The following is a 27,296-nucleotide window of genomic DNA, read 5'->3' as shown; positions in this document are numbered from 1 at the left end:
CAGGCGGAGGAGGTAAGGGTTTTGGTCAAACTTGAGTAGAAAACAAATTTTACTTCTCTTCATTACTCTTTTTCATATCTAAAACAAAACAAAAGCCCCTCCCTCCCCCCACTTCTTAGCAGCCAAAATAAATTCACCACAGCAAATGCACTACTGCTGAGTGAAGGACCCATGAAGTCTGCAGTTGCTGGTCTCACTGCTGTTAGAGATGTCTTGTGGCCACACTTTTTTTTCCTTCTCAATTAAACAGAGTTTCTACGTATCTCAATACAGAGAGAAATTGTCTAGATTGGCAAAACTGTGTTTCTTAATGAATTTCCACTAAAGATACAATATCTGTCATCCTCATCCCCCAGTAAGGCAACTCAGGGTTAGAAATGGAGAACGTTAAGTCCATAATAAGAAATTCCCTATTTGGGGAAGTCAAGGAACAATTTCCAGATGCAGAAGATGGTACCCCAACAGCCAAGTCCTTCATTGAAAAGGCTTGACCAGCTTTAACTACAAGGGAGAGCAGCTCAATAGTTCAGTCAGCTATTCAGGTCAGATTACTCAAACCACAGTGAGCAGTTCCAGACTCAGACTATTGCAATGGCTTAAGAACTCTGGTTATTCAGATAGTATGTAAACAGCTGAAACACATAGACTGCTTATGATTCAGAATGCAGTCCGAGATTAGGAGTGATCCTTACAATTTTTTTTCCTGTGGTTAAATTAAAACACAAAGTTGAATCACTTGTTTTAACAGTGGCTTCATGTTTCTGTGCTTCTATATGATGTAATAGTCTGGAAGTGCTACTAACTTGGGGGATGCACAAGACTGGGAGCTGCAAACATGAATTCTGCATACTACAGTTCTGACACTTGCTTTTCCTTTGGAAAACTTACCCTCCTGGTCTCATTTCTCTTCCATCTAGAATGTACATATTATTGCACTCTGCCACCTCTGCAGTATACAGCAATATATTCACAACTCATGTGGATTGTATGTAGAATACACTATGTAATACAAGGACACCACTTGTTTGGCTAACAGGAAGAAAGTCTCAAATTTACACATGCATGACGTAAGTTTACAGACTTCAGTAGCTTACCTGAGCTGCTGCCTCTGTGAGGCCACAAAGAGCTTTGGATGCAACTCCAACACATTCGCCAAAGACTAAAAGATCCCCAGTCTTGGCATTCTGGGAAATGCCTGCCATTGATTCTCCAAGAACCTCAGAAATTAAAAAACAAAGTAAATTGCACAATACGCTTTCCTATAGGTCAAGGACAAGTGGCCCTGGAGCTAGTTCTGGTCCACAAACCTATTTGACTTGGCTTCCAGAAATTTTAGCCAAGTGACAGGCTTACTGAATTGGGCACATTGCTCTGTGTGGAGTGAACGATGAGACATGCAGATCAACACTGCATCGAAGTGTCAAGCAAACATAGTTACAGCTCAAACAACCACGAGGGTAGAGAAGTAGCCCCCATTAATTTTTCTGTTATACAGAGGTCAGCCATACTGGCTTATCTGCAGGGCACTGACAACAAATTAAGCAGATGCTTTCAACACATCCTGGATCTTCTTTGCCCCAAAACTCACTGAAACTTCAGTGCAAATGAAGCTGCATCTAGTCCGCTGGAATCATCTGAATATTAGAATGCATGTTAAATCTTAAAGCTTCTTCTCACTGAATGCTATTTACTTTCTTTTAAAAAAAATCAAAGTAAGGTCTGACTGCAGTACAGCACCAAAACAAGATGACATGCATATCCTCATCCATTAAGCATTCTTTTTCTTTTAGAGAAGGAAGAATTTGAGACAACTCCAACACATTGAATAATAAAGAAACCAAAAGCAAAGCTTCAAAGAAAGATGTATGACACTGTTTAAAAATAGCATAACAGATTTCACAGAAATCTGCTAGTGTGCTGAAAAAGCTGGACTGCTCAGACTTTCTCCAAGCTGTTTCACACAGAACAGTACAATGATATTTCATTGCCAAGGCTCCCATCTACACTTCAGGCATTTTTAACATGGCTGCAGTCAAAACACAGCATGACAGTAAGACATACTGTGTGATGGGTGGGAGCTTTAATAAAAAAAAAAAAACATGTTACCAAGACAAAAAGCCCTTCCAAGCAACCAAAATAAAAAAATTTTAAGTGATCCATACAAGATTTATCTCAGGCCGAGTTTTCCCAAGGAATGGAATATACGTTCTAGAAACACCGTGCTGTGCTTCCAACATTTTCTACGTGCATGTGCAAACTTCCAATAATTAAAATGTATGTCAAAATTGGCACAGGAGTAGGGAAAAGAAATTACCTTGGAGTTTTCCATTACACCCTCAATACAATCAAAATATGAGAGATCGCTCACAGGTTCATTGGGGTTGTCCAGCATCCCCTTAACTGTCTGAGAAAAGGAAAAAGGCCTTGATTATTAACAGAGCCTAAAATACGGAATGGAGCAAACTATATATAGTCACAAATGCCTTGATGACAACAGTGAAATCTTTCCTACAAATGGTCATCTATCAGCAAGCAAAACTATCCAATCACTGAGGGCAGACACACAGAACCACGTGCTACAGATGAAAGGCTGCCCTGCATCAGCTGAGCTGTGGTAACTATTCATTTGTGCACTACAAACCTGCTGGAAAACATTCTTCACTGAAGTCTAAGCTAACATGGTTTACACTGTTTGTCATGAGTGACTTAGAGTCAGCTGGTGAAGACTGGCTGACACAAGTAACTTGATTTTGTGTCAGTTCTGAACAGCCTAATACATCTTTGCAGCAAGAATTAAAATGTTATAAATGGAGGTGAAAGTAAGTGATAGGAAAACCTGGTCCCTTTTGTTGAGTACTGGCTAGAGACAGGAAGAACTACCAAGGTAAATGCAAGTACACCATCTGCCTGCCTCTCCCTGCTGTCAACAAAAGCCATTCACATAGCTCCCTCTGCCAAAAAGCTAAAGGTACAAATTGGATTTAATTTCTTCTTCTGAGGTGAATCAGATCCCTGGAAATAAAAAAGTAAAAACTGGGTCATATAATTGTTGAGAAGAATCCATGCATTTAGTTAAAAAGACTCATAGAAAGCTGTAAAACACAGCAGCCTTTCTCTTATGCTTAAAAAAATTGCAAAAAGACTTTTTCCAAATTTGAAGGAATAAAACTCACCAAACACCAGGCAGACAAGATTTATAGTCTTTCTAATGAAAGTGAAGTCAGCAGGTATAGAAAGACACCAAAGCCTTTATCTGACTTCCACCTTCCACCTGAAGGAAATCTGAGTTTGAATTTGAAGCATTAGATTTTTATTATAACTGAACTCCTAATAGTAAGACACACCCACAGCAATATTTTTAAAAGCTCAGCCATCATTAGTTTGCTCTCTTTTTAAAAGCTGTGGTCTACCTTAAAGCCTTCCAGCAATTAGGATACTGTAAGAACAAGGTGATGTGAGGAAGAGGTCATTTCTAGCAAACAGTTTCCAGTTGCTTCCCATCTGTTTCTCAGTTCTCAGAAATTACAACAATTCTTCATTGCTGTGCTTCATCATTACATATCAGTTTGTAAAGTAAGGGATGTTCTAGCAACATTTACACTATTCTGGAGACCAAAGCCCTCCAAATGCACAGAAGCAGCACAGGAAAACACAAGCAAACCCAACTTTACACTGACAGTTAAGATACAGTTGCTGCTCCTACAACACCTTTGTTTATTCTTTCAGCTGAAGTTCTGGGAAAGTGTAGCTGACTCTCTGTAAACCACATAGTAAGGTCCTTTCAAAAAACACACTTTTCCAGAGTCTCCAGGGAAGGCTACAGAGCATACTGACAGTCTACCGAGTTCAGGTTGAAACACTTTCTACAGGAAAGACAATTTTTGGTCATTGTATGAAGTCTTGGGGAGACTAGTAGTAGTAAGTGATAAATTAGGAAAATAAAGAGAATAAGTCAAGGACTTAATCACTATAAAAAGAAATTATAAGTTAAGCCCACAAATACTGCTTTTCCAAAAGCTGATAGGTCACTTCTAACACCAGTCTCCAGTCTGGTTTCTGAACTACCTCTTTTTGCCTCAGTTTCCCTTTTATCAGAAACTCATGTCATACATCCGGGCTCTTCTCACTAACTATTCCTTTCCAGCAAGTGTTTCCTGAAGTTCAAGACACAACAGATCTCCCCTCCTGCCTTTCCCAGGCTCTGCTTACAACCCAGACAAGCCAAGCTATTGGCACACAACCGTCCACAGTGGTTTGGTTTCTTAGGGCTGCCCTGGCTTGAGGTCTCCCACTAAAGCTCTCAGGCTTTTGCCATTCATTAGCTGGAACTTTCCACCTTTCAGGTCTCTGCTCTCTCACAGGCCTCCCCTGATTAGCCTGTCTTCTGGAGAACTCCTGAGAAATGGCACTTCAATTCCCCACTTCGGCCTGCCCCTACCTTCAGCAGCAATCTCGGGAAGCAATCACATTACATGACAGCCTGCTTTCTAGCTTCCTCTTTCTGTTATTTGGACTTGCCACCACTCCCTGTAGCTAAGGTGGGACACTTGTAAGCTCAAGAAGCTAAGAATCCAGAAGTGCAACAAAGCTCCTAGGAAAAGTTCTACTACTATTTGGGATGAAGAGTGTGGACTTGTATATTAAAAAAAGCCCAGAGTATCCTGGAATGCACCAAAATGACCTTGGTAGCCTTTCCATACCAAGGGGCAGAAACAAAAGGCCTGAAAGCTGTTTTATGCTGCTTAAAGAGGCCAGACTTACTGCAAGAGAGGAGGAGAAGGAGAAAAGGCTGTATCTGCCCCATCAGCACATGTACTCTTGTCACCACGTTCTCCTAATCACCCAGTGCTGCACCAACACTTATGGAAATGCTAACAAGCCCAATATTTCAGAAGCATTCTCCATGAAATATTTGCAAAACATTTGAAAATAGGCACATTACAGAATAGCAAATTACTAGAACATATATTCTGTACTGCGCAAAGGACTGAAATCTAAAATAAAAGCGTCACTTCTTCCCACTGACTTGATTTTAAAAGAAAACTGACTACACCTTCCTTCTGAATTAAAGGCACTTATTAACTGAATTTCTATTTTAACCTTGATTAAAACATGACAATTCCAAATTTCCTGTCCCTCACACATAATAAAATACTTGGAACTGCTAAACCTCCACCTTGAATCCATTTTGACACCCTACCTCTCCTCTCTTCTACCAGAAAAAGCATCTACATGTTTCTTCTCAACATAAAAGGCATCAAATCATTTGATTTTGTATTTGGCACTTTATCAACTCGATTATTTACTAAAGACATTTTGCCAAACCCAAAAGTCAAACCCTGGAAATACGGCAACTCAGAGATGTTTTTATTTTCCCTACTGAATAGGATGCATTCATAGAGCAAGCAGAAGGATGCCTCTTAAGAGTGGCAAAATCATATCCTGTAACACAAAACAGTTCTTACATTGAGTTACGACAACAAAGCAAAGCCCAGCTGTGACTTTACTGAGAGCTGCCATTAAGGCTGACCTTGCTGGTGAGAATCAGTGTAACCCCATTAGCTCAATGACAAGGAAATCATCAGCAAGGGTTCAAACACTATAGACAAGTCTGGCATTTCCAATAAAATCATCCAAGAAACTTGGTTTCAACCAGAACTGCCAGCATATAAAGCTAGTTGGCAGATTCATTTTGGCATGAAGAAACAAAGATGGAAAAAAGGCAGTCAAAAAAAATCTTCAACACTTTAAAGCAACAGTCAACATTAAACATATACACAGAAAGCTGTGCAGCTCTGCTGATGCCAAGAAAACCTACGAGAGATTCAGTTCATGAGATAGACCTTTTCCTTCCTTCTATAATTCCTGCCCCTTCATACTCGCTCCTTTGTGACAGGTAACACAGACTAATTAAGAGATCCAAATGGCTGTTCTTCTAACTGAACACTTCCCTGACAGTGTTAGGGGACAACACTTAATTCATTTAGTTTAACTTAAAGATGCTATTTCCTATTATGCTAAGCAGCAGTCTTTGACTGATGCAAAACCTCAGAAGTAGGTTTTTCATAGAAAGACCTGCAACCCACTATTCAGCCAGCCAAATAGCCTCATCACTCATGAACCAGAACATAACTTGCAAATACCGACACTGACAGATACTCCACACTAGCGTGGCCGTGACAAAGTGGATACAGGGCAAAAACCTAAATGAGGAAGACGCAGGAGTGGCAGGATAAAATGTGATAAACATTATCGTAAAGTCGGATGGCAGTGACAAGCTGCTGTAAGCAGAAAAATCAATCAAGATGTTGCAGCTCCTTCCAGTGCATTGCTGGTACTGGGAATGTCCATCCCCTCTTGATTCTTTTTTAATTCACAGTAAGTATGAATAATAATGAATAAACTGTATCTTTTGGAGGGAAGAGGAGATGGAGACAGAGCAGTACATCATCTTCCAGCCAAATCCACAAGATGTTCAGAGAGGTTTTATGCCTAGCTTGTATGCAAAGATAACCCCAGCCACAGATACTAAGTGGGAAGACAATGACAGCAACTATTAGACAATGAAAACAGAGGGAAAAAAATCCATCTTTGGCCCATTTTAATTCACTAGAACTTTTGAAACGTAACAATACCTCTAGTTCCCTGAGAGCATTGTCGCATTCCTTCTGCCCAGGTGCTTGCTGGGTGCACAGTGTGATGAGCTGGTTTATACTCTCAGTCACGGCTCTAAAGAGAGTGGAGGAAAAAAGGTATATTTTGAAGTTAAACAATTTCTCTTATTTCAGCTTTTATCTCACTAACTGCACACTGAATAAAGTTTTCAAGCTCTGGTGTTCTACTTTTCTATTCAGTGTTTGGAGTATAACATACCATAAAATAGCTGACCTAAAGATCTCTTCCTTCACAAGCTTCATAGGTTAAAAAAATAAACAAATAAAAAACCACACAACCAACTAAATAAAACAACCTAATCCTCAATAAAGTGTTTGATAATGATCCACATCTGAAAAATCAACCCCTCAGTGCAAAAAATTTAGTATTTAGTACATAACAAACAAGCTTAATCTCACAGCGATAAGTGTCTAGCCTAGTGATATAACTTATTTGCTAAAATGGCATTCATGACATTAAAAATATTAAATTCCTTCTGGTCTGATATCAGCTGAATGATTTATCAACTAGCAGCACAGAAGACAAAAGACACAAAAACAAATAACAATTATGTCCAAAGCATCTGAAAGTAGAGGAATATTATAACCTTTTCCCAGTGAAGTGTTGTGTCTTGTCTGACATACTGCACATACACAGAGGGATTTTATATTACTAATAGTTTAGGAAGTAATGGGGTAAGGTTCAGAAAGTCTATGATATGGTTTCTCAATTATCATTTCCCTTCTACACCCTGAAGCAAACAGATTCTTTTATTAAAAAATAATGAAAAAAATCTAGTATTGCAAAGTCCCCATATACACAGAATCAAAGACCAGTGCATTTGAAAATATTTTGCAAAGATTTTTGGTAAAAAACACCAAAATCACCAAAACCACCCACCTACGTCACCTAATCCTTCTGGAAAAAATCCAAAAGTTCCTAGACCTTTTTAATGTATGAAACACCTTGTTCAGACATTCCGGAACCTTTTTCACTTAAGGCCAAATAAAGATAAGGCTAAACATGGAAGAATCATTTACTGCTTTGTTTTGAAGCCCCATTTTTCTTGCCTAAGAAGCACATCTTTGCGCAAAGTCTGTGGACCCTATTTCGATATCTTAACCTTCCCCCATCACATGAAAGGTGTACGCCAGTTCTTACTTAAAGCTTGCAGGGGAATAAAGGAAACAGAAATCTGCTTTTTCAGCATTAAGAGAATCTAAAGCTCTGAAATTTCAAGCACGAAATTTGTCTCCTTACATCTTTACTACTGGGAAATAAAAATTGAACTGAGGGATTAGAGCTTGGGCATGGAGTCCAGAAGCAACTTAGGAACTTGAATTGCATAAGCAACTAATTCTGGGATTTCTTAAGAGTTTGACTTCACAATTTAAACACTTCTGGTGTCTGTGAATTTATATATATGGTTGCTCCCATTTTTTTTCCTTCCCAAAATCAAATATATAACTGGACACACATAATATGCACACCTTCTTTCCTCTTGTAGCAGTAGGATACCATCTGTCTAAGCAATCAAGTTATTGCTTTTTCACCAACCAGTTTTCTGGCAGATTATCCATATGCCATGCACAGGTTCCAATGCAAGGAAAACACATCCTCCATGTACTCTGTTAATGTCACTCATTTTCTAATTTGCCATGAGATCTGACACAATAAACCTGTATTACACTGTAACACAAAATAAACTAAGTTTTTGCAAATTGGTGACAGCATGCCCTGCTATAGAAAACAATTTCCTTGATTAATAACATAATGAATGCCAGAGCTCTAGTTCCTCCTGCAAAGCCTCTTCTTCTAGGAGCTGCTTTCCCGGGTGCTTAGCCATTAGTCTAAAATGGATCTATTTATAATGAATCTTGCTTAATATTAGAGCACCTGAAACATGGATAGTGTCTATGCTATACATCACATTCATGCTGCCTTCAAGAGCTCAAACCACTGCTCTGCGTACAGCGGACAATCTCCACGTGTTGGCAAGCTATCAAGCAAAATGGCCGGAGACAGTCACATACTAGTTTAAGAAAATCTTCAGATAAGTTTTCTCCACTCTGGTCCTATATTCCTTTCCTCTTCCGATTTTCTTACCTGCAGGGCAAGTTATTTTCATCTTCCCTTTTCCATTTCCTTCATTCAATAATTTCCTAGTGCCCTCCACTAGGTCACACTATTTTTAATCTGCTAATTTAGTTAACTGAGGCATAGGTCCCCCTGATCTTTGATGTTGTCAGCTGAATCCTAGTGCATTTCACTTGATTTGCAATGAATCGAATTTGAAGATGAAATAGCCTGGCAAAAAAAATATTTAGACAAGAAAACGAGTTCTAGAAAATCTTTTCCATAGCACATATGGCTTCACCAACATACCATCGATACAAAGGATGGATTCTGAATCTCTCAAACCTCATGGTGATTTCTATGCATCCAAAAAATTTCATAGCATTTAGACTTATTAACAGATGGCAAGAACTGATGGTTCTGCCAATCCCAGAGAAACTTAAGGCAAAAATTTCTTGTTCTCTGTTGATTTTAACCAAAGGCAGATAATGTATGCTGACTCAGAGAATATTAATGATAAAAAAATGATAATACGCTTGAGTTGTCAGCTCTGTAGAAGATGCAATGCAGTCTCATCAATATTACTACACAGCAGGTACCTGTATCCAGGAATAAACCTGATGTGCAAGCCTCTTTTTTAATATTTGGAAGCAGCAGAACACAGAAGGTGGCCCCCAAATATCATCCCCAGAGTGGGAAAGGACTGCTAGGATTCCAAAAACCACATTTGTTTTAATCAACTATCAATATTCGGATCTGTGCTGCAGATCTTAAGAGGCTGTCAGAGGAAGCCAGGAAAAACGGTTCTGCAAGGAGACCAAAGCTACTGAAAAGGGTAGGAACCTCAATTAAAATTGGAGTGAAGGGGGGAGGAGGAAAAGACAAGAAGATTAATCACAGCACCATAAAAGATTAGAGAAAAATGAGAAGATAAGCCAGCTTATAAATGGGAAGCAAAGGAAGCTGAGCATCTTTTTTTAATTTTCTCAGAAAAGAGTATAAAAATACTTGACCCTGACTGCCTCAGATCAGAGCGCGGAGCCTTGCCAAGCTTGTCAGAACCATTGCATGGGCAAAGCCACAGAGGATTTGAGAAGGGAGATTTGGTGTCTCATTAGTATCTCAAACACAAACCTAGGACCAATATAGTATTTATTTCTCACTGTTATCTATTGGCCACGTAAATCATATGCACGCAGATGTGCACGCACACACACAAGCACTGTGGCAAAACAGAATATCTAAAGGTTCTACACAGCTGGCCTCTTTTTTTACTAAATGCTTCTCTGGACTGAATAGCAGCCTGGCAGATACTAGCACCTAACCAGCTTCACTGAAGACACTAACTTCCTTCAGGCTCCAAAGCAACAGGAGGGCTCCAAGCCCAGCGCAGGAATCTGTAGCAGTCTGGTGCTGTGCCGATAACACCAGCTAAGACAACTCCTTCATTTTAAGCAATGCACCTTTGAATACTTACAATTTTGCTAGAAACCTGTTTATATTTGAGGAGACAAGATGGATGTCAGAATATTTTTTGTTAGACAAAATAAAGTAGCATAGCTTACTCTAGGGCCCTTTATTACAAGAGTGTATTTATTAAAAAAGTTTATTTCCTATTAAAAAAAAGGGATGATTACAGAGTACAGGACCATCAACTGCATTACCCCTAAGGAAGCAGGTCTTAAATTATTCTCTTACACTCCAGGCTAATCCTTGTTGGGGGTAAACATTTTGGAAGACAGTTTTACAAGTGACATGCAAACACGATCTCAAACGTTGATCTGTTTAAATGTTGAGATTTCTTGGGTGTGAATGTAGCTGTCCTTTAATAGTCCCCTTCTGGTTTGATATTTGAACATTCAATTTAAAGACTGTGATAAATGAGTAAATAATTTGTTTAAAAAAAAACCACACTAATCATGAAAAGGATTTGAGAAAGTGAAGTAGAAAACTATCCAGCTACAAATATTGAAATGAGGTAATATTTTACAAGCAAACACTAAGTACCCTGGCTGAGAAATAGCGTTCATGGGATGAAATTCAGGGCATGCTTGACAAAATCCTTAAAGAATATCTTTCACCAAATAAACATAGCACCTAAACCTTTCAAAGCAAGACAAGAGTGTTCTTGATCATGCACACACACACTGTTAGCAAAAGGTAGTCACAACACGATTTTTAAGCACAGTATATATAAAAAATTTATTTCTTTCCTTGTTCAGGATTGAAAGGCTTAGTATTATCTCGTGCATTATCAGAACATAAATGGAAAGAAAAAAGTAGACAAAACACGCTGGGGTAAAGAAGAAACAGGAGAATCCATCCCTTTCAAAAAGCACACCAGATCTTCATCTGATGGTTATTTCCATGGAGTGTAACAAGTTAAGCCAGATAAGAAACTAATCCAAAAATAAGTGACTTTCCTGGGATCTAATTTCATTTAAAAGTAGTACAGGTCCCAAACACACAGTTAACTGGCAGTATCAAAAGAATATATAAATACATTATAAATATTGCAAAGGTAATTTGCAAAGCAAACACCTTAATAAAACCTAAAGCAAGCAACACATCCTTACCTCGCAGCTGCTGCTAATAAATTCTTGGCATTAGGAGCTCCAGGATCAACAGAGAGAGACTTGGCAGCCAGTAACAGCTTGCTGGAAGCCATAGAGATGTTCTTGAGATTACCTATTACTTGAATCTGGTCCTCTTTAGTCTGGAAAGCCACAACAACATAAAGTGTAGAGTTTGCAATAAAGAAAGAGTGCTAAAACTTCACGAGCCACATTTGGAAACCTAATTTGTTTATCCACCTGAAGCCAAGGGACTATGGTCCCCTGTACATCAGAGAAGGGCACTGACCAAAACTTCTGGTCATGCAGACAGGTGCCTCTAGCTCCAATCACAGAGTAGAAAAAATCCCAACAGGTTCCTCTAGCTCCATTCACAGAGGAGAAAAAGAAACCCATATAACAAATAGCTTGATTTCTAACAACAGTAGTATTCACAAAGGAGCAAGGGAAAAATTTAACTACTTGCTGAACAATGCTTTCGTTGTCCAGACTCCCATGTGTCTCTGCCTGGCACAACTGGTCCACATTATTCAGCGTGTATTGTCTGTATTCCAGCATCCCCTGTATAACCCCCAAGCACTCTTGTATCTAACAGATTACTCACAGAGAAAGATCCCTCCTGAAATTCCTTTATTCCAAGAAAAAGAGTTTCTGTAAACTGGCTTTGGTAAACGTTCTGACTTGGATGTTCTATTACTTGTCAATTTTAAGCCATTGCTTGAAACAGAGAACTTCATACATGTACAATTACAGGAGAGTAGTGCCTGATTGTGGCAAACGGCTGAGACTAAATTCTTCTGTCAATGACCTGTAAAAGAGAGTCTGTTCCTTTTAACCATCTGTTCAGGCTCTTATGTAAGGACACTGCATTTTACTCAGCTGATATAAACAGGCTTTAATCTATATCTACACTTGGCCTTTCCCCCTGGGCCATCCAAAACCCCCAATATTGCTTCTGTTCTGGACCAGACACAGACAGAAAGCATCTTCTACTCCAAGTTCAGCCATTAATAATGGAGATTGTTTTAACCCACTGTGTGAGCAGGATAAGCAAATTCTTAAGGGCCCCAAGGTCACCAGCAGAATTCTCTTTTCAAGTAGCTATTTGCAGCATCATTTCTACCTTGGTCTTCACAGAGTAGCCTCATAAATGAAAGTTCTAAGACTGAATAAGACCCATGGCTAAAAAGACAGTCAGGTCTCTAACTCCTATATAGCTTCAGAGAATTTGCTGCCTAATTCACCTTATGGATTTGAGCCTGAAAGATTTGGTGGAATCAGCGGTCATTGTCTGATCTCTCTGCTCAGCTCTATCTACAAAGCATTTGCTTTATAGAGACACTTCATAACTAACCTGGAAGACCTGGCACATTCCTTAGACCTGCCGGCTAGTATTTCTTTTGGCAACCATTTTTAAATTTGCAAGTTCTTAAGTTTGCAAGTTCTTCCTACTAAGTAGCGCAAAACAGGCAATCTGCAGATTTTTTTTCCCCCATAAAGTCCTCCTAGCTCACCTTGTACATAACCCTTTATTATATATGCTGTCCTTTGTTATGTGAAATCACTTCCAGAATAGCAACACTAATTCAGTACACCTACATCCACTAAGATATGAAGAAGATAGCTCCAACTTCAAAAAGAGTACCCAGATTACTAGAAATAAACCAGGTAATACGTGACAACATTGCTGATTGTTATTGAGTTTACCAGACTATAACTGCACTAGATTTTAAATCACAAAACAAAAGTCTAAGTGCTGCTGTCAGATGCATGACAGTTCAGCCAGCCCACTTCACATGCCTGCACCAGTCTGTAGCCAGTCCACAGTGGTACACACCATAGAGCAATGTAGAGTCTAGATTTTAAAGGTGCCTTTTCTTCCCTTTATTTAAAGCATTGGAAATTTAGCATAAAGCTACTAGAGTAGTGTTCATATAAATTATAGTCCATGATAGATCTACCAAAATAGAAGCAGCCTTTTCCATAACCTTCAGTTATTTGAGAGGTTCAGTGGACTCTTGTACCTTCAAATATACAGCTCATGAATTAGTTAGCTAACAGCCCAAACTAGACAGAATAGTATAAAGTCACATTTCTGAGTGGGACCAGGAAGTAACTTCAGTATCTTGTATAAAATGCAAATAGCAAGGTGATTTCTCTTCACTCCAGATAGGCAGTTACAGATGTTATGAAATAGTCATCCATCACCCATCATTTCTGGATAGATTCTCACACTAGCACATTGTACCTTATTCCCAAGATAGCCCTTGTCCCAATTAGCATGATAAAAACGAACAAAAAACCCTTACTTGTGCCTGGCCAGCCATTTCAATACCAGCATCAAGGAATTCATCAAAATCATCACTGAATTTTCCAGAGGCTGCAGCCAATTCCCCGCTTTGGCCCCGTGTAGCATGGACAACTTCTCCTGCTGACTGATTCAGATCTGCTGCTGCCTGGTTCAGTTCACTCTGAGCTTCTTGGAAAGACTTGGAACTTGGCGGTAACTGCGAGAGACCAGGAGCTGTATTTTAAGGGCTAACAAGTCACACTAAACCTTCACGACTGGAAAGTTCAATACAATTCAAGAACACTAATGCAATACAGCAGTGAGTTTCACATACAAGCTAGAACAGAGCACTGCATCTGCATTGTTAGTGATAGCTCTCAACCAGAAACCTATACAATGCAGAGCTCAGTCCTGCCGTATGCAGGAAGATAAGACTTTGACTTTGAAGTCCAAAGTATCATCTGAGTTCAAAAAAAGGAAGTTTAAGGGACAGACAAGGTGACAGTTATTTTACAGTTCAGCTATGAAATTCTAAGTGATGAGCACTGAAAAAAAACCCTAAGAATCTTGTTCTCCAAGTCATCATTCACTCCCACAAACAAGCTTTCCAGAACAAAGCAAAAGTATCAGCAGTTCTTGTATGTCTCCAAACTCAGTTCTGACCTGATTTGACTGAAGGCATTCCACAAACATGTCAAAATAAAATTCCTCCTTCATTTGCAGAATAGCAGGATCACTTGTAGGTGAATTTTATGTTGTTCAAATCACATAGCCTTCAGGCAAATTACCAGTGCACAAAGGGTTTTTGTGACACTGATGCAGTGAAACAGAAACATAACATTTTATATCTTTGCACAAAATTACTACAGATGCACCTTTTCGAATGACTATAACACCCCTTAAACTGAATCAATCACTTCTCAGAGAGTGAGAGCAGAGCTGGATGATAATTTTCATGGTGAAATTGTGGCATCACGGTTGGCATTTCCAAAAGACAAACTAATGGTGATCTCAGACAACTTAAACACTGCCTTCATAAGCTACAAACATATGCCGACTTCCCATGAATTAGAAGAACAGCATTTCAGCCTGAGAACTGGCTTCTATACAAAACTTACACAAAGTATACTTAAAGCACATTTGCTATTAAATAATTTGACATGTGGGTAACAGACCTGATTTTCCTTTCTCTCAAATTATTTGTACATTAAAAGACATCTCACCGAATCAACAAGGAGCTTCTTGCTGGATTCTCCAATACTCTTCAAAGCTACATCCACATCCTTTTGTCCAGGCAGACAATTCACACAGTTATTTAATGAGTGAGACACTGCTTTTGCCACCTACAACAACATAAATAAAACATACCCAGACTGATTAAGGTTTAAGTGGTCACTGATCTAATAGGAGGCACATTCTATAGCTGGGCTTTTTAAAATTCTGACCAGCGAGGCCATTTTTAAGGCCTGTGACTTCCTTGATTTGCTCACCTGTAGATGAGCAGTAGTCATCAGTTATACTTACCCATTTGATAGTACAGTCTTGGCAGGGCAGCTCCATGACTGCTGCTTGCACCTGCGATAACGGCTACAGCATTGCAGCTAAGGGAATGGCCCTAATCAGTGGAGCCCTAATAATTAACCATATACTAGTTAGAGAAATCCTTTGCATGCAACTTTTTTCAAAGTCCTGACCCTGTTACCTAAAATGAATCTCTCCTCATAATAATTTATTTAAAATACAGACCAAACACAGAGCTCTTCAAACAAGTTAAAAAAGAACCTGTTACTACTGTCTTCAGAAGCACTGGTGCCACACGGCATAGAACAGTTGATGAGTTACAGCTCATGTTTTGAATAGAACATGAATACAGATACTTGATTTGGTAATGCTGAGTTTAACAGTTCCATTTTGCAGTCTAGAAGCCCACTTTCCAAATATTTTGTGGAGTAAAAGCATTAATAAACTGCATCTTCATATAAATTCTTTTTCCTAAAGGATAACTATAATATCTCACCTCAGCACCATCTGCATTATTCGGCATAAGCATGATGTTAATACCTGAGAGCTGGTGGAAAGACTAGACAACCCTCTGATATTCTTTCCAGAACTATTTTCTGTTTTTCTCTGATTTAGTGCTCTGTTCTAAGTAATCTCAGTGGGTTTTCCCATAATTCATGTAGCAGCTCGTATCACAACTCACCTGGGCTAATCTCTGCTGACTGTCTGCATCCCCTGGTGCGGCCAGGGCCTGCTTTGCCTCCTGAATAAGCATAGCAGAGCCTTCCATGACATCTCTTGCTGAATCCAACATTGCATGGGCTGCCACTGGGTCGGTAGTAGATGCTGCAACCCCTCGTGCTGCCTGAGCCAAAGTCTTCAGAGCCTGGGCAGTTTCTCTGGCAGCGACCCCTATGTTCAGATTTCACCAAGGACTATTAGGATCCTCAGAAACATCATCCTTTCATTTTATGACAGCTGAATTCGCAGGTAACAATCTCATTTTAACATAACATTTCAAATGCAAAACGTTCAAATATGAACGTTTGAAATGCATAGCGTCATTTAGCCAGAGAAATGCCTGTAGTGAAGCCATAATGTAAATATACTCCAAAAAGCACATTCCAGGGCAGCTCTAAATCACTGAACAGGTCTTATAGTGAAGTAGGAGGAAAGAATAAAGTCTAAAAATAGTACATGAGAAAGTTGTATTCCAGGCTATGGGCGAAGGTGATTTTTTCCAAAAACCATGTATGTGACTTCAGAGCCACAGCATCTCTGCCACTTCTGAAAAGGTTACTTGGGGATTTTGAAAAAAAAAATCTAGGTAGTAACAGCTCAAAATGTAGTAACAGTAAAATTACAGAGTTGCCAGGTTAGAATTTTAACACCAATGCCTTTAACTTTTCAGTTCATACCACCTGAGCGTTTTTAAATGCAGAAAACTTAGAAGATAATAAAAAGCGACACTATATGCCAAAGTAAGCCAAGCTAGACAGAAACAGTACACCACCTATGTTGCTCAATAACAACTTTTGTATTTGACAAACCAACATGAGCTCTCTGCATTCTTGATTCAAGGAAAATTTCAGGAACAATACCTGCACATTCTTTTCCCTTTATTGCATGAGTAGCCATCTTTTAAGCTTGACTTAATTTATCACAGCACCAGAAAAGAAAAAAGTCTAGTTGTTTTACTTTCAATTTAGTACTGTTTATTTCCTCTACAATAACTTTCACCATAAAGTGAAAAGAAATTTAAAATGGCAGTTGCAGACAAAAGGGAATTATTAAACAGTGAAGACAAACTGCAGAGATTTTATCACTGAGGAACAGCAGAATGTGGCATACCACCTACAAACACTCAAGGCTTGCTTGAGCACAAAAAAGTTCCTGTATAACAAGACAGCATAAGATAGAAAATAGTCATATGAGTTCTGAAAAGGACTATTCTTCAGCTGAATAGGAACTTGTTACTTCATAAGATTTCCTGATTGAACAGCTCTCATAGCTTGATGTTGAGAGAGCTACTAAATTCAATTATTAAATATCAGCTTCAAGTATAAGTATTTGTGTTCCTTCACCAGATATCCAGTGCTAACTTCTGCATAACTGTGTATTAGGAATGTGTGTCATCTTAATCCAATTGCATCTGCTTCAAGTGAAAGCAACTGTAAGTTATGTAGCCTTGATGCAATTATATCCTATGAAATGATAATTGCTGTAATGTGTTTTATCAGTAATATTAAGAAAATTCTACTGTAGCATTTGCACTAACAGCTTCTGTTTCCTACAGAAAGGAGATAGAACATTTTATTATCCAAGTGTAAACCTTCTCCCTCCCCCCAAGGAACATTTTCATTATCAGGTCTTTTCAGTTCCTAAAAGTACAGGTATGAAAAATGAGGCAACTTCTAAAAAGAACAAGCTGCAGAATCTGTGTGCCCACAACCCCTATGGGCTTTAATCTAAACTATGCAAATAGGATTGAGTCAGAGAGACTAGCTACATTGTAACATCTAGTAAGTGATGCACAGTTTTTAACATCACCGAAGCATCCTGAGAGTGTTTTAAAGCACCAGATGCAAACATATCCCAAGGACCCTTTTAACCTTCTAAGAGTACATAGCAACATTTTCAGTGGCACTGACCTTTAAAATTGCATTACATTTTAATTCTGTCCTTCACAAAGAGTTTTGGTGGCATATATTTTCAAAAACAACAGATGTCTCAATCCATTCTGATTATGCACAGACATACATCAGACTGCAACACTATTTATTCCATCATGAAGCACATTCTTTACATTAGCAATTTCTAGCAACTTGCAAAATACACTACCTACATAAAAATAAGGAAGCAAGCAATTCCATGATTTAAGTAGCCCATGATAAGAAAACCTTCTTACCATGTGTATTATGGGAAGCAGAGTTTTCTCAGACATTAGGAATAAAACAGTACCTGTGTAGTGCTCGTTGCCTTGAGCAGCACAAGTTAACAACTGGGCCATTGATGAACCAACAGCTTTCGATGTACTACCCAGATCCTGAGCACATTTCTCAAGCTGTGAAAAATTGCAAAAGACAAAATTCTGTGTTTAAGCTCAATTAAAGCACACTTTCCTTTTAAGTGGTATGAAAAAATTCCCTACTTTCCCGAAAACAAGCTTTCACCTCAGCTACTGACACACACACACACAGAGTTCTCTGAAACCTGATTAACACGCTTGCCACGTCCTGGCTGAAATAAAATCATATATCTGGTTGTGTGAAAAACAAAAACCCCAGAATTTTATTTTAAAATTAGCAATGGAAATTCATATCTAAATCTGAGATGAGAAGGAGGCTTTTACCAAATTAAACATTTCACTGTCTAAGCCTAACCTAATACCAAGTTTACAGTTCTCTTTGTCATTATAATTTCCTAGTCAAAAAGGAAAGAGACTTTGAACAGGACTACTGAATTTTAGTTTGTGCAATATGGAAGGAGGTCCTGCAGTCCTGTGTGTTCCCGCTAAGAATAGGCTTTTATTGATGTAGTAGGAATATATTCTCTTTTTAAGAGAATTAGTGTAAAATCCTGTCAGAATGACCATTAACCAGGGCCTCCTGACTTGTTTTGCCTCAAACATTTACTCTTTTTTTCAAAGAGCTAACATCATAAGGTTTTTTGTTTGTTTTTAAACAAAACATCCTTTATCAATCACCGTTTCCCCTGGAAGAGGTTTTAACTGTCCATCCACAGCTGCCATCTTTGCATCTTGCAGTTCGTTTTTCAGTGTCTGGACTGTGTTCAAAGCAGAATCAATTTCCATTGGGCCACACGCTTCATGAGCCTATTCAGAAACCAGATCAACAAAACTTACGATCTGTAAGCCTTTTCCACTACCAAAAATAGTAAATGCTTCAGATATCATCTGCCAAACATCATCTAACATGACAGTGGGTCTCATGACTTCAAGAGCACCTGTAGGCATTCTGAAGTGTTACCCATCATAAACTACAAATTTCCACACAATCTTAGCTTGTGAGTAGATTAACACATTGTTAAGAGCCATCAGGGGAATGAGATATACTTGGCTTCTGTACACGTACCTTCATATTAGCCACTTCAGGTACAAAGTATAACTACTGCAGCCTGGACTTCATCTTTGAAAAACAGCTTCAATATGATGAATAAACTGCTCACAGGCCTTTGATACAGCAGTCACACAATCATCAGTACCTGAGCTAGAGTTTAAAGTTTGCTCAGGTGTGCTAGTATGTGCTGCAGTCCTGGGTTTGGGTGTCAGTGTGCACCAAAGAGCAGCTTTTTCAGAAAACCCCCCCCCCTTAGTAATACACAAGATTTAGAAGTCTGTGTCAAACACAATTCGCCTCTACTTCCTTGAGAACTGAAGCGGCTCTGCAGTCTGCTGTCACCCCATGGACCACAGCAGAGACAGATCTGGGTTTTCCTGAGCTAAGCACATGCAGGAGGTAAACTCCCTTTCCCCATAGCCGCCTTCAGATGTAACAGCAGCTCACAGCTTTGATGGGCTGCTTAGCACACATCATCTTCCTGTCATTTTGATATGGCAAGGGTAGCACAAGCTTTTCAGGTTTCTTGCCACTTCTTTCTCCCCTTTCAATTATGATAACAGAAGCCACTTGGAACTGAGGGCAAACTATGCACAGAAAGAGACAGGAGCAACAAACACTGCCTAAGCATGACCATTCCCCTGGGGGAAGAGACAGTGGGCCAAGCAGGAGTGAGCCTGTGACCATCAGCTTGGCCAACTTGCTCTGATTGAAACTACTATCTACCTACCTTCTGGGAGGCAGTTCGTAGCTCAGCTAAGCTGGTGGCAAGATTCTTCGCACACTGACTTAGTTGCATTGCTGCTGCTTGATCAGTCACTGTGGGAACGGCAGCTTTAGCAGATGCCACCATTTTACTTCCAGGCTGTTCAAAGAGGAAAAAGGAACACTTTTGGTTTTATTAGTTCACTCTCTTTAAATGAGGCTTAGGATTGAATGAATGAACAACCAGAAAATGTCTGCTTCCCCCACTCACACATCAACCATGAGGCCTCTACATCTTCTGTAGTGACCAGCTCATGCACTTGTTTGCCCATTAACCATGCACTTCCTAGCTGCCAGGCTGTTTATTCCCTTGCTGCACCCTGTCACAATCCTTACCCCAGTATCCTCTGCAGCCAAAACTATTTGTGCTTTACTACTTCAAAGGTACCAATGTCTACCTGAAGCCTTTAAGTACTTCTGCAGATTGTTTAAAATTTAAACTTGCAGTTTTGCCATTCAGTATCTGTGCGATACAAGCAGGTCCAGGCAGCACAGATGCCAAATTTGTTAACAAGTTTCCAATTAAATTCTTTCAAAATTCTGTAAGTTGAAAAAATAATTCAAGCAATAACTCTCCACAAGGCTTGCTGCTAATACAGTTTGCCTACTTTGCTGATTCTGCACCATCACCATGCTTCTGATACTTTCAAAGAGGCACAAACTTGAATTCTAGGTTTTGTTCAACTTTGATCAAGATCCACTACATGGGCAGGCTAATATCTAAGGAACATCAATAATATTCCCCTGCACTTGCAAAGAACTCTGGAAGTACTTATTGCAACATTGTGACTTGACCTTCACCAGGAATGATTACAACAGTACCTCGCCCATTCAAACCTCTGCTTGGAGAGATGCTGAATTCTCACCACCTTGTTCATTCCCAGAAGAGGAATGCCATTGCCATGAATGTTCCTTTTTCATATCCTTCAGTTTTCTTGTTACTTATATCCACAATTTTGTTATTTTTCACTCTCCACAGCTTCAACATACTCTACCCATCTGATCGGAGGAACTAAATTTTCATTCCTGATTGTGAGCCACAGCTAAGAAACTCGTTTAAACAGTTCTCAACAGCTCTCTGCTTATTCATCGCAAACAAAAATATACAGCATTCAAGAATGCCTTTTGCTCCAAGGTAATCTACTACAGTGAATGATTCACTTCACCTGAAGGAAGTTCTGGCTGGAATTTATCAGAGCTAGCTGGGCACTGAGATCTTCTGCCTGAGCTTGACTTCCTCTTACACCCTGCACCAACTGAGGAATGTGATCTGCAACATTCTGTAGGAAACAAAGGAAGCAGCTTTTAGCAGATAAACATCCCCCCAACCATCTGAAAGTAAAGAAGTCCCCCACCCTTAAAGCCAACCCATAGAATTCACAGCTACAATACCCTTGTGCCTGCACTGAATTTGTTTAGGATTGCACAGAACTGAATTAATATAAGAGGATTTTTCAGAGGTTTTCTACTGTTACTTAGAAATCTTTATTCATGCTACCCATTAGTTTAAAAACCATATGACAGTCAAGATTCTTCCATAAAATTAGGTTGGCATAAAGTATTTTCAGTGACTGCCTCTGCATGTTCAAATGCCAGTAGTGGAGGTATAAGCGGCTTAGATTTTCAAGAGAATGTCTTGCTTTCAAAAAAATGTTGTCTTTTATACTCAGCACCTCAGCCTACTTTTCCTTGACTTCTAACAATATAAAGTTTATAGTACGCCTGTTACATTCTGAAACGCGTATCATTAAAAGTTTATTCTGAGACCGCCCAAACTCATGCTCACATGACTCCTTGTCAGTCCACTTTACAATAACACTTACCTCAGTAGTGCAACACTGATTTCTCCCTCCGCCCTCCCCAAAGTACAAAAGCGGATATTGGACCTTCTCTGCTGTCTAATAAATCAACATCCAGGTCAAATTAGAATGAACTATAATACAGCAAATAAATTTTATTATTATTCATGCTGAAATATCAGCTGCCTACAACATAGTCTTGAGATTTACTTGAGCTACAAAATTTATTTCCCAGATTTCTTAAGAACACCAGTGTGACAAGAAATAATTGCTGAATATTAATGTGTTTTTTGAGAATGCCTTCTTTAACGGTTTTGTTCTCAACCCCTGCATAACTGCTCTATTTAGAAAAATAAATTTTTACATTCTACTGTTTATTAAAAAAATTTTTTTTAAAAATTTCTCTAAAATCCCTGAAGCAACATTAGTCAAAGCTAGAAATGAAGATGGCAACTGTAGATTAACACCAAAGAGAACAGTTCTCAGAGAGGCTCTGAATTCCAGCTTCAAACTATAAAAATGTGCTTGACTTCAGGCATACCTCAAGCTCTGTGCTTTTGGCAGCTTAACTGAGAGCTAAGAATCATGTAATCCTATAGTATGGTCTGTAGCTTAGTTTGGAAAATTACATTTAGGGCCCAAATTGCTTGTAGGCTGATAACCAGAACAGAAAGATCAGTGTTGTTAATTATATAGGACGAATACATTAAGCAAAGATTTTACCTTGCTATACTATAAAACACTATTGCTATTCCATACTTTTTAGTGGAACATTTAAATGTTTATTCCACAACAGCCCTCAGTGCCATTTCACTGCATATATCATTCAATAGCCTCTTTTGATAATCACAGAGCTAGACCCACCCACTGAAGGGCAAAGTTGTGCACTGAACTGACAGCCAAGACTTCTGGTCACTGCACCAGTTCCTGAGCAATTGCACCCACCTGCCCAGTGCTTCTAGCTTAGCTCTGCATATGCAGTACTGCTGACTGATTTGCAGCACCACGTTTGCCTACAGCACTTGCCTCAGGTAAATCGGTTGGTATTCTACACGTAAACGCAAAGGTATATATGGCTGTCAATCCTTTCTAGTAAAGGTGTTTACAAGGGTATTGGTAACAGGCAAATACTTAGTAGCTCAGCTTTTCAAAGCTCCCCACACAGTAACATATGGAAACTATGGATAATAAAATAAATCAAGGTTTTCTGGAATACATACTGACCAATAGTTTTTAAATCTCCCTTGAGGTCAAACCAAACTGATTACAGAAGGTGATCTTCCGCTTCCCATAAAGTTGATTCCAAAGTTATTTGCCAAGGGGTTGTGATATATTTACCTTGCAGCTCTGCACAAGTTGCTGGTGGGCTGCAGTGTTCTTGTTTGAAACAGCTGCATTCTGAGATGCTGCAATTGTCTGAGTGGCAGCAGCTGCAGCTTGTTTAGCTGCAATCTTCAGAGAAAAAGAAACAGTCAGAACACTTGCTGATAAAAAGTCCAAGTAATTCAAAGGATGAAATAGATAATACAGGTAACATTGAAAATAATAACTAACAGATTAAAACATTGTTTCCCTTGATTAATTTGCCTTAAGGAAACTCAGGGTCACTCCTTTTTCAAGATGAAAATGAAAAACATTTCTACAAGCTGAACATTGTTATCCACCTCAACCTTAGCAATAATAAAGGAAAAAACACCTGGAACCATAAGGATTCTAAGCTCTTCCTCCTTCATATCATGGGTTGGCAATATTACCAGAAGATCTCAATTAGGGAGAGAAAAAATCTCTAATGAATTATCTCTTTCAAAAGGAGGCCATAAAAAGCAGGCAAAGAACATTTAGTGATCCATGCTGCCACATTAGCACCTCTGACCAAAGAATCAAGGGAGGCAAGGCTTTCTTTACTGAGACTGCTCTTAAGAAGAAAAGATATTACAATGATGCACTACTGGTACTGCTGAGTCTAAAAGCACTAACAAGACCCTGTTCAAATGTCTAGGAATCTTATCGTCAATCTCTCCCTATCACAAAATTAAATATTCAACAATTTATCAAATACATTCCAACATGCTGCACAATACTGTTCTTTAACTGGCCCACCAGACCGATAAAACTAAGCATGAGGTTCATCCTCATCATTACATGCATCTTCCAAGACAATATATATTATATTGAAGCAAAACAGAGTCCTTTCTAAAGTTTTTTTGCATTTAGTTATGAAATTATATATTAATTATTAAATATTCATTTTCTAAAATACTTATGATTTTGTGTCTTATATAGCTAGAATAGATTTGATACCTTTCTAGAAGATGGTTATCTACTTTGGTCACATCTCATCTCACTTGAATCATTGTCTGATTACTGTAAAAGCACAGTTGGAAATTATGAATTCTGAAAGACTGTTTTTATCCTTTTTTTCTATATTTTAGCTGAAAAGGGGAAGTTCAAGCCTTCACTAGACAAGTGGAAGCTAAATTTTATCTTCAATGCATAGTAAACTGCCTTTCTGCCCTTGGCTGTGCCACCAGCTATTATGCATCTTTTCACTTTTGTTTCTGCTTCCTTGATTCTCTGAATAACTTCACAGTTTAATTGGATATGGTGCAATTTAACATATCTTTGTAGGGAAATTTACATGAAACTCTGATACATACTAGTAAAAACACCAAAGGATATTTTGTGTAAATGACAGATTACAGATAATTTAAAACAGTAATGAAGTAGTAGCCCTCAGCTGTTTTGACTTTATGACTAACCCACCAAACTGCTTCTGAATATAATGCTTTCATCAGTTCAGCTTCATCAGTGATAGAAATTCCTCAGTTTTTCTGCATGTGACAACTGTGCTATTACATGTTAGCACCTCAAACAAATTCCAAGCCTTGTATTCTAGAAGAGAACTTAAAATGTTACCATCTTTTGCTTAGCACTTTGCCTAATGTATACATTTTTAATGGCTTGAAATTTAATTGCTTGAAATTATCTACAGATATTAATTATCAAAATAAACTGGAAAAAAATCACAGGATCTAGTTTCCAACCTCTAATCTGTTGACAATTTTCTTCTTGATAGCATTCTGTGCAGCAGCATTTGTGGCAACCCGCAGTCCCTCTGCTGCTTCTCTAAGACGCTGCTGTTGATCCTCATTTTCAGGATTGGCTGCAGCTCCCTACACAAAATTTCAAAGCACAAAACAAGAGCCCTCAAAAAAAGTTCCTGGAGAGAATGCAGAAGAATATGAAAGCTTTAGTTCCAGACCATCTCTACTACATCTGCCTTTATTTTCTTTATATTACTTTAACTGAAGTTAGAAAGAAAAAGATTAAACTATTCAAATAATTTGAAGCAGAAGATGTATTGCCAGTGCAGATTGTTGCTGTACATGTCAGGCAGTTTTAGGAATGGAGTTGAACTTTTACTTTATAACCGAGTGAGAGCTATTTCTCTCTCCTATCTCCAACAACAGGCATTAAAAAACTTTACAGGCATTAAAAAGCTACTATGATTAAGTACTTTGGAAAAAAGGTTTTTTGTAAACAGCTTCTACTATGCTCTGTAACAGTGTACTTCAATTGTTTCAAAATCTAGATTCATATAATCATTTTTTTTTAATTTAATGTGCCTTTCAGTAACTGTAATCTAAAAATTTGTGATTTGACACAGCAGTTTTTCTCCATTTGAAGCCTGAGAAAGTACTGGAAAGGATATGCTCTGTAGCTAGGTATATTGGCCTTCTAAAGGCCCAGGAGATTGCCTGGCCCTGATCTGGGAAGGAAGGAAAAGAAAAAAAAAAATTATGTGCAAGATCTGGGAAACTACTCAAAGAGCATATTCCTACCCAGTGGATTTAAATAGTTTTTTTTAGCACAAAAAGGAGATAGATGGCTAGATATGTGCCCCTCTGGCAAGAGCAGACAAAAGGGGCAGACATGGACAAGACTCCCCAGATGGAGGAAGCTGATCCCAAGGCAGACAAAGGCTGCATTGCCTGAAGGAGGAAAAGAAAAAAAAAAAAAGGAAAGAAAAAAAAGGAAGGTAGAGTTTCTTTGTTACTGCTTCTGTCAGTTGTATGGGATTTTTTTTGTCGGGTTTGAATTGGAAGACCAGTACAAAATTTCGCACCACAGTGGCCATGGCTGGTGGTAACTATCCTGCAAAACAATGCAGGAAAGATTTTAAAAACCAACCAAACAAATAATTAATAAATAGGATTTTCTGAAGATACCCAAGATAAATGGTTAAATACAAAACATTCACAGGATAAGAAAAACTGTCTCTAGCATCAGTCAGTTCCTTTTCATAATATAGCACGCCTCCTCTTTGTGTCTAACTATACAATTTTAAGCTGACGGTTCAGTTTCCTGGTACCTTTGCAGCTTCAACCATGCGGGCTGTCGAATCTGCCAGGAGCTTTGCAGCAGCCAGAAGCTTCTTGGAGTTGTCCATGTCGATCTCTGCTTCGGCATCTGACCTCATGGCATTGACCAGGTCTGAAGTAGCCTGAGCCAGCACCCTGGCCTGCCGCACCATTTCACCTACAGTAGCAACAGTTACATTTTTACTTTTCTTCTCTTTGCTTTCAGTTTTGGTTTCAAAAGTCATCTCAACAAGAAGAAAACAAAGTCACATTTGCTGAAGTGTTCTTTTGAATCGAAAAGGATAGGTAAGTAGTTTGTGGCTTAGAAGCTTTATAAACAAAATCTTGGATGACAACATAATTGAGGGAAACTGATACGGTGGAGATTAAGAAGAAACGGACTATTGTTATTCTAGATAGCAAGATAAAAACCAACAAATAACAGTGCTTAAAAGTAATTCTATATATGTAGTTCCAGGAAAGTCCTGGCCCCAGTGAATACCAAAAGTTTTGCTTTCAGATTACAGCACAGGTTTCACTCCTTCAATAAAAATTACTGTCTTTTACCTCTTCTTGCATCTTCTGTCTAACAACGTAAACTAGATCAAGAGCTCTGTCAAGAGTGACTTAGCACCAGCTAGGTATTTTCAGTCTAAAATAAGGTTTAAGGTATTGAAGTCTAGTGCTGGTCATGATCAAACACACAGAGACCAAACAGCAATGCATAAGTGGACACATACTATTTCTAGAGCAAATTTATTTGATCAGTTTAACATTCATTTGAACTCCATCATAACAGACTTGAATGAATAAAGCCTTCAGCTTTCTGCAGGTTGTCCAAGCAGGCAGCAGGTGATTGGGTTAAAGGCCTCCTGTCATTTAAATGCTCTCAAAAGTAATTATTGACATGAAGGAAAAAAAAAATTTTGAAAGCAGCATTTTTCTTATGTTGTGCAAAGTTAACTTGGGGGCTTTAGAACTGAATGCCTCCTACTGGGCTCCTCTGCTCAGACAAAGAAAAAAAAAAGTCTTCTGGCTGTTACCAGCTTTTTCCTAATTTGTAATTTTTGTAATTTTGCATTTAAAAAAAAAATTTTTTTTAAACCAATAATGGTTAACCCAGCAACCACTCTAAACAGTCCACTTGGCATAATCCATTCAAACACCCCTTGCTGAAATATTATGCCAGCAAATAGAAG

General features: G+C 38.7%; 1 protein-coding gene across 1 annotated transcript in view; it reads right to left on the bottom strand.

Annotated features, from left to right (window-relative positions):
* TLN2 (talin 2) overlaps positions 1-27,296 on the bottom strand; it is a 245,453-nt gene that overhangs the window by 65,864 nt on the left and 152,293 nt on the right. Inside the window, exons 24-37 of the mRNA XM_067305763.1 lie at positions 26,109-26,275; positions 24,781-24,909; positions 23,075-23,188; positions 21,104-21,217; positions 19,903-20,037; positions 18,800-18,928; positions 18,055-18,157; positions 15,797-16,005; positions 14,817-14,936; positions 13,613-13,810; positions 11,307-11,446; positions 6,636-6,729; positions 2,315-2,404; positions 1,095-1,217 (exon numbers count right to left, since the gene is read on the bottom strand). Of these exons, the coding sequence (XP_067161864.1) occupies positions 1,095-1,217; positions 2,315-2,404; positions 6,636-6,729; positions 11,307-11,446; positions 13,613-13,810; positions 14,817-14,936; positions 15,797-16,005; positions 18,055-18,157; positions 18,800-18,928; positions 19,903-20,037; positions 21,104-21,217; positions 23,075-23,188; positions 24,781-24,909; positions 26,109-26,275 (1,865 nt within the window). The remainder of the gene's footprint in view (positions 1-1,094; positions 1,218-2,314; positions 2,405-6,635; positions 6,730-11,306; positions 11,447-13,612; positions 13,811-14,816; positions 14,937-15,796; positions 16,006-18,054; positions 18,158-18,799; positions 18,929-19,902; positions 20,038-21,103; positions 21,218-23,074; positions 23,189-24,780; positions 24,910-26,108; positions 26,276-27,296) is intronic.

Source organism: Apteryx mantelli, chromosome 15, assembly GCF_036417845.1.
Source record: "Apteryx mantelli isolate bAptMan1 chromosome 15, bAptMan1.hap1, whole genome shotgun sequence".
NCBI classification, from domain to species: Eukaryota; Metazoa; Chordata; class Aves; order Apterygiformes; family Apterygidae; genus Apteryx; species Apteryx mantelli.
The sequence above is the reverse complement of the archived record's forward strand: the minus strand, read 5'-3'. Positions and strand labels throughout refer to the sequence as shown.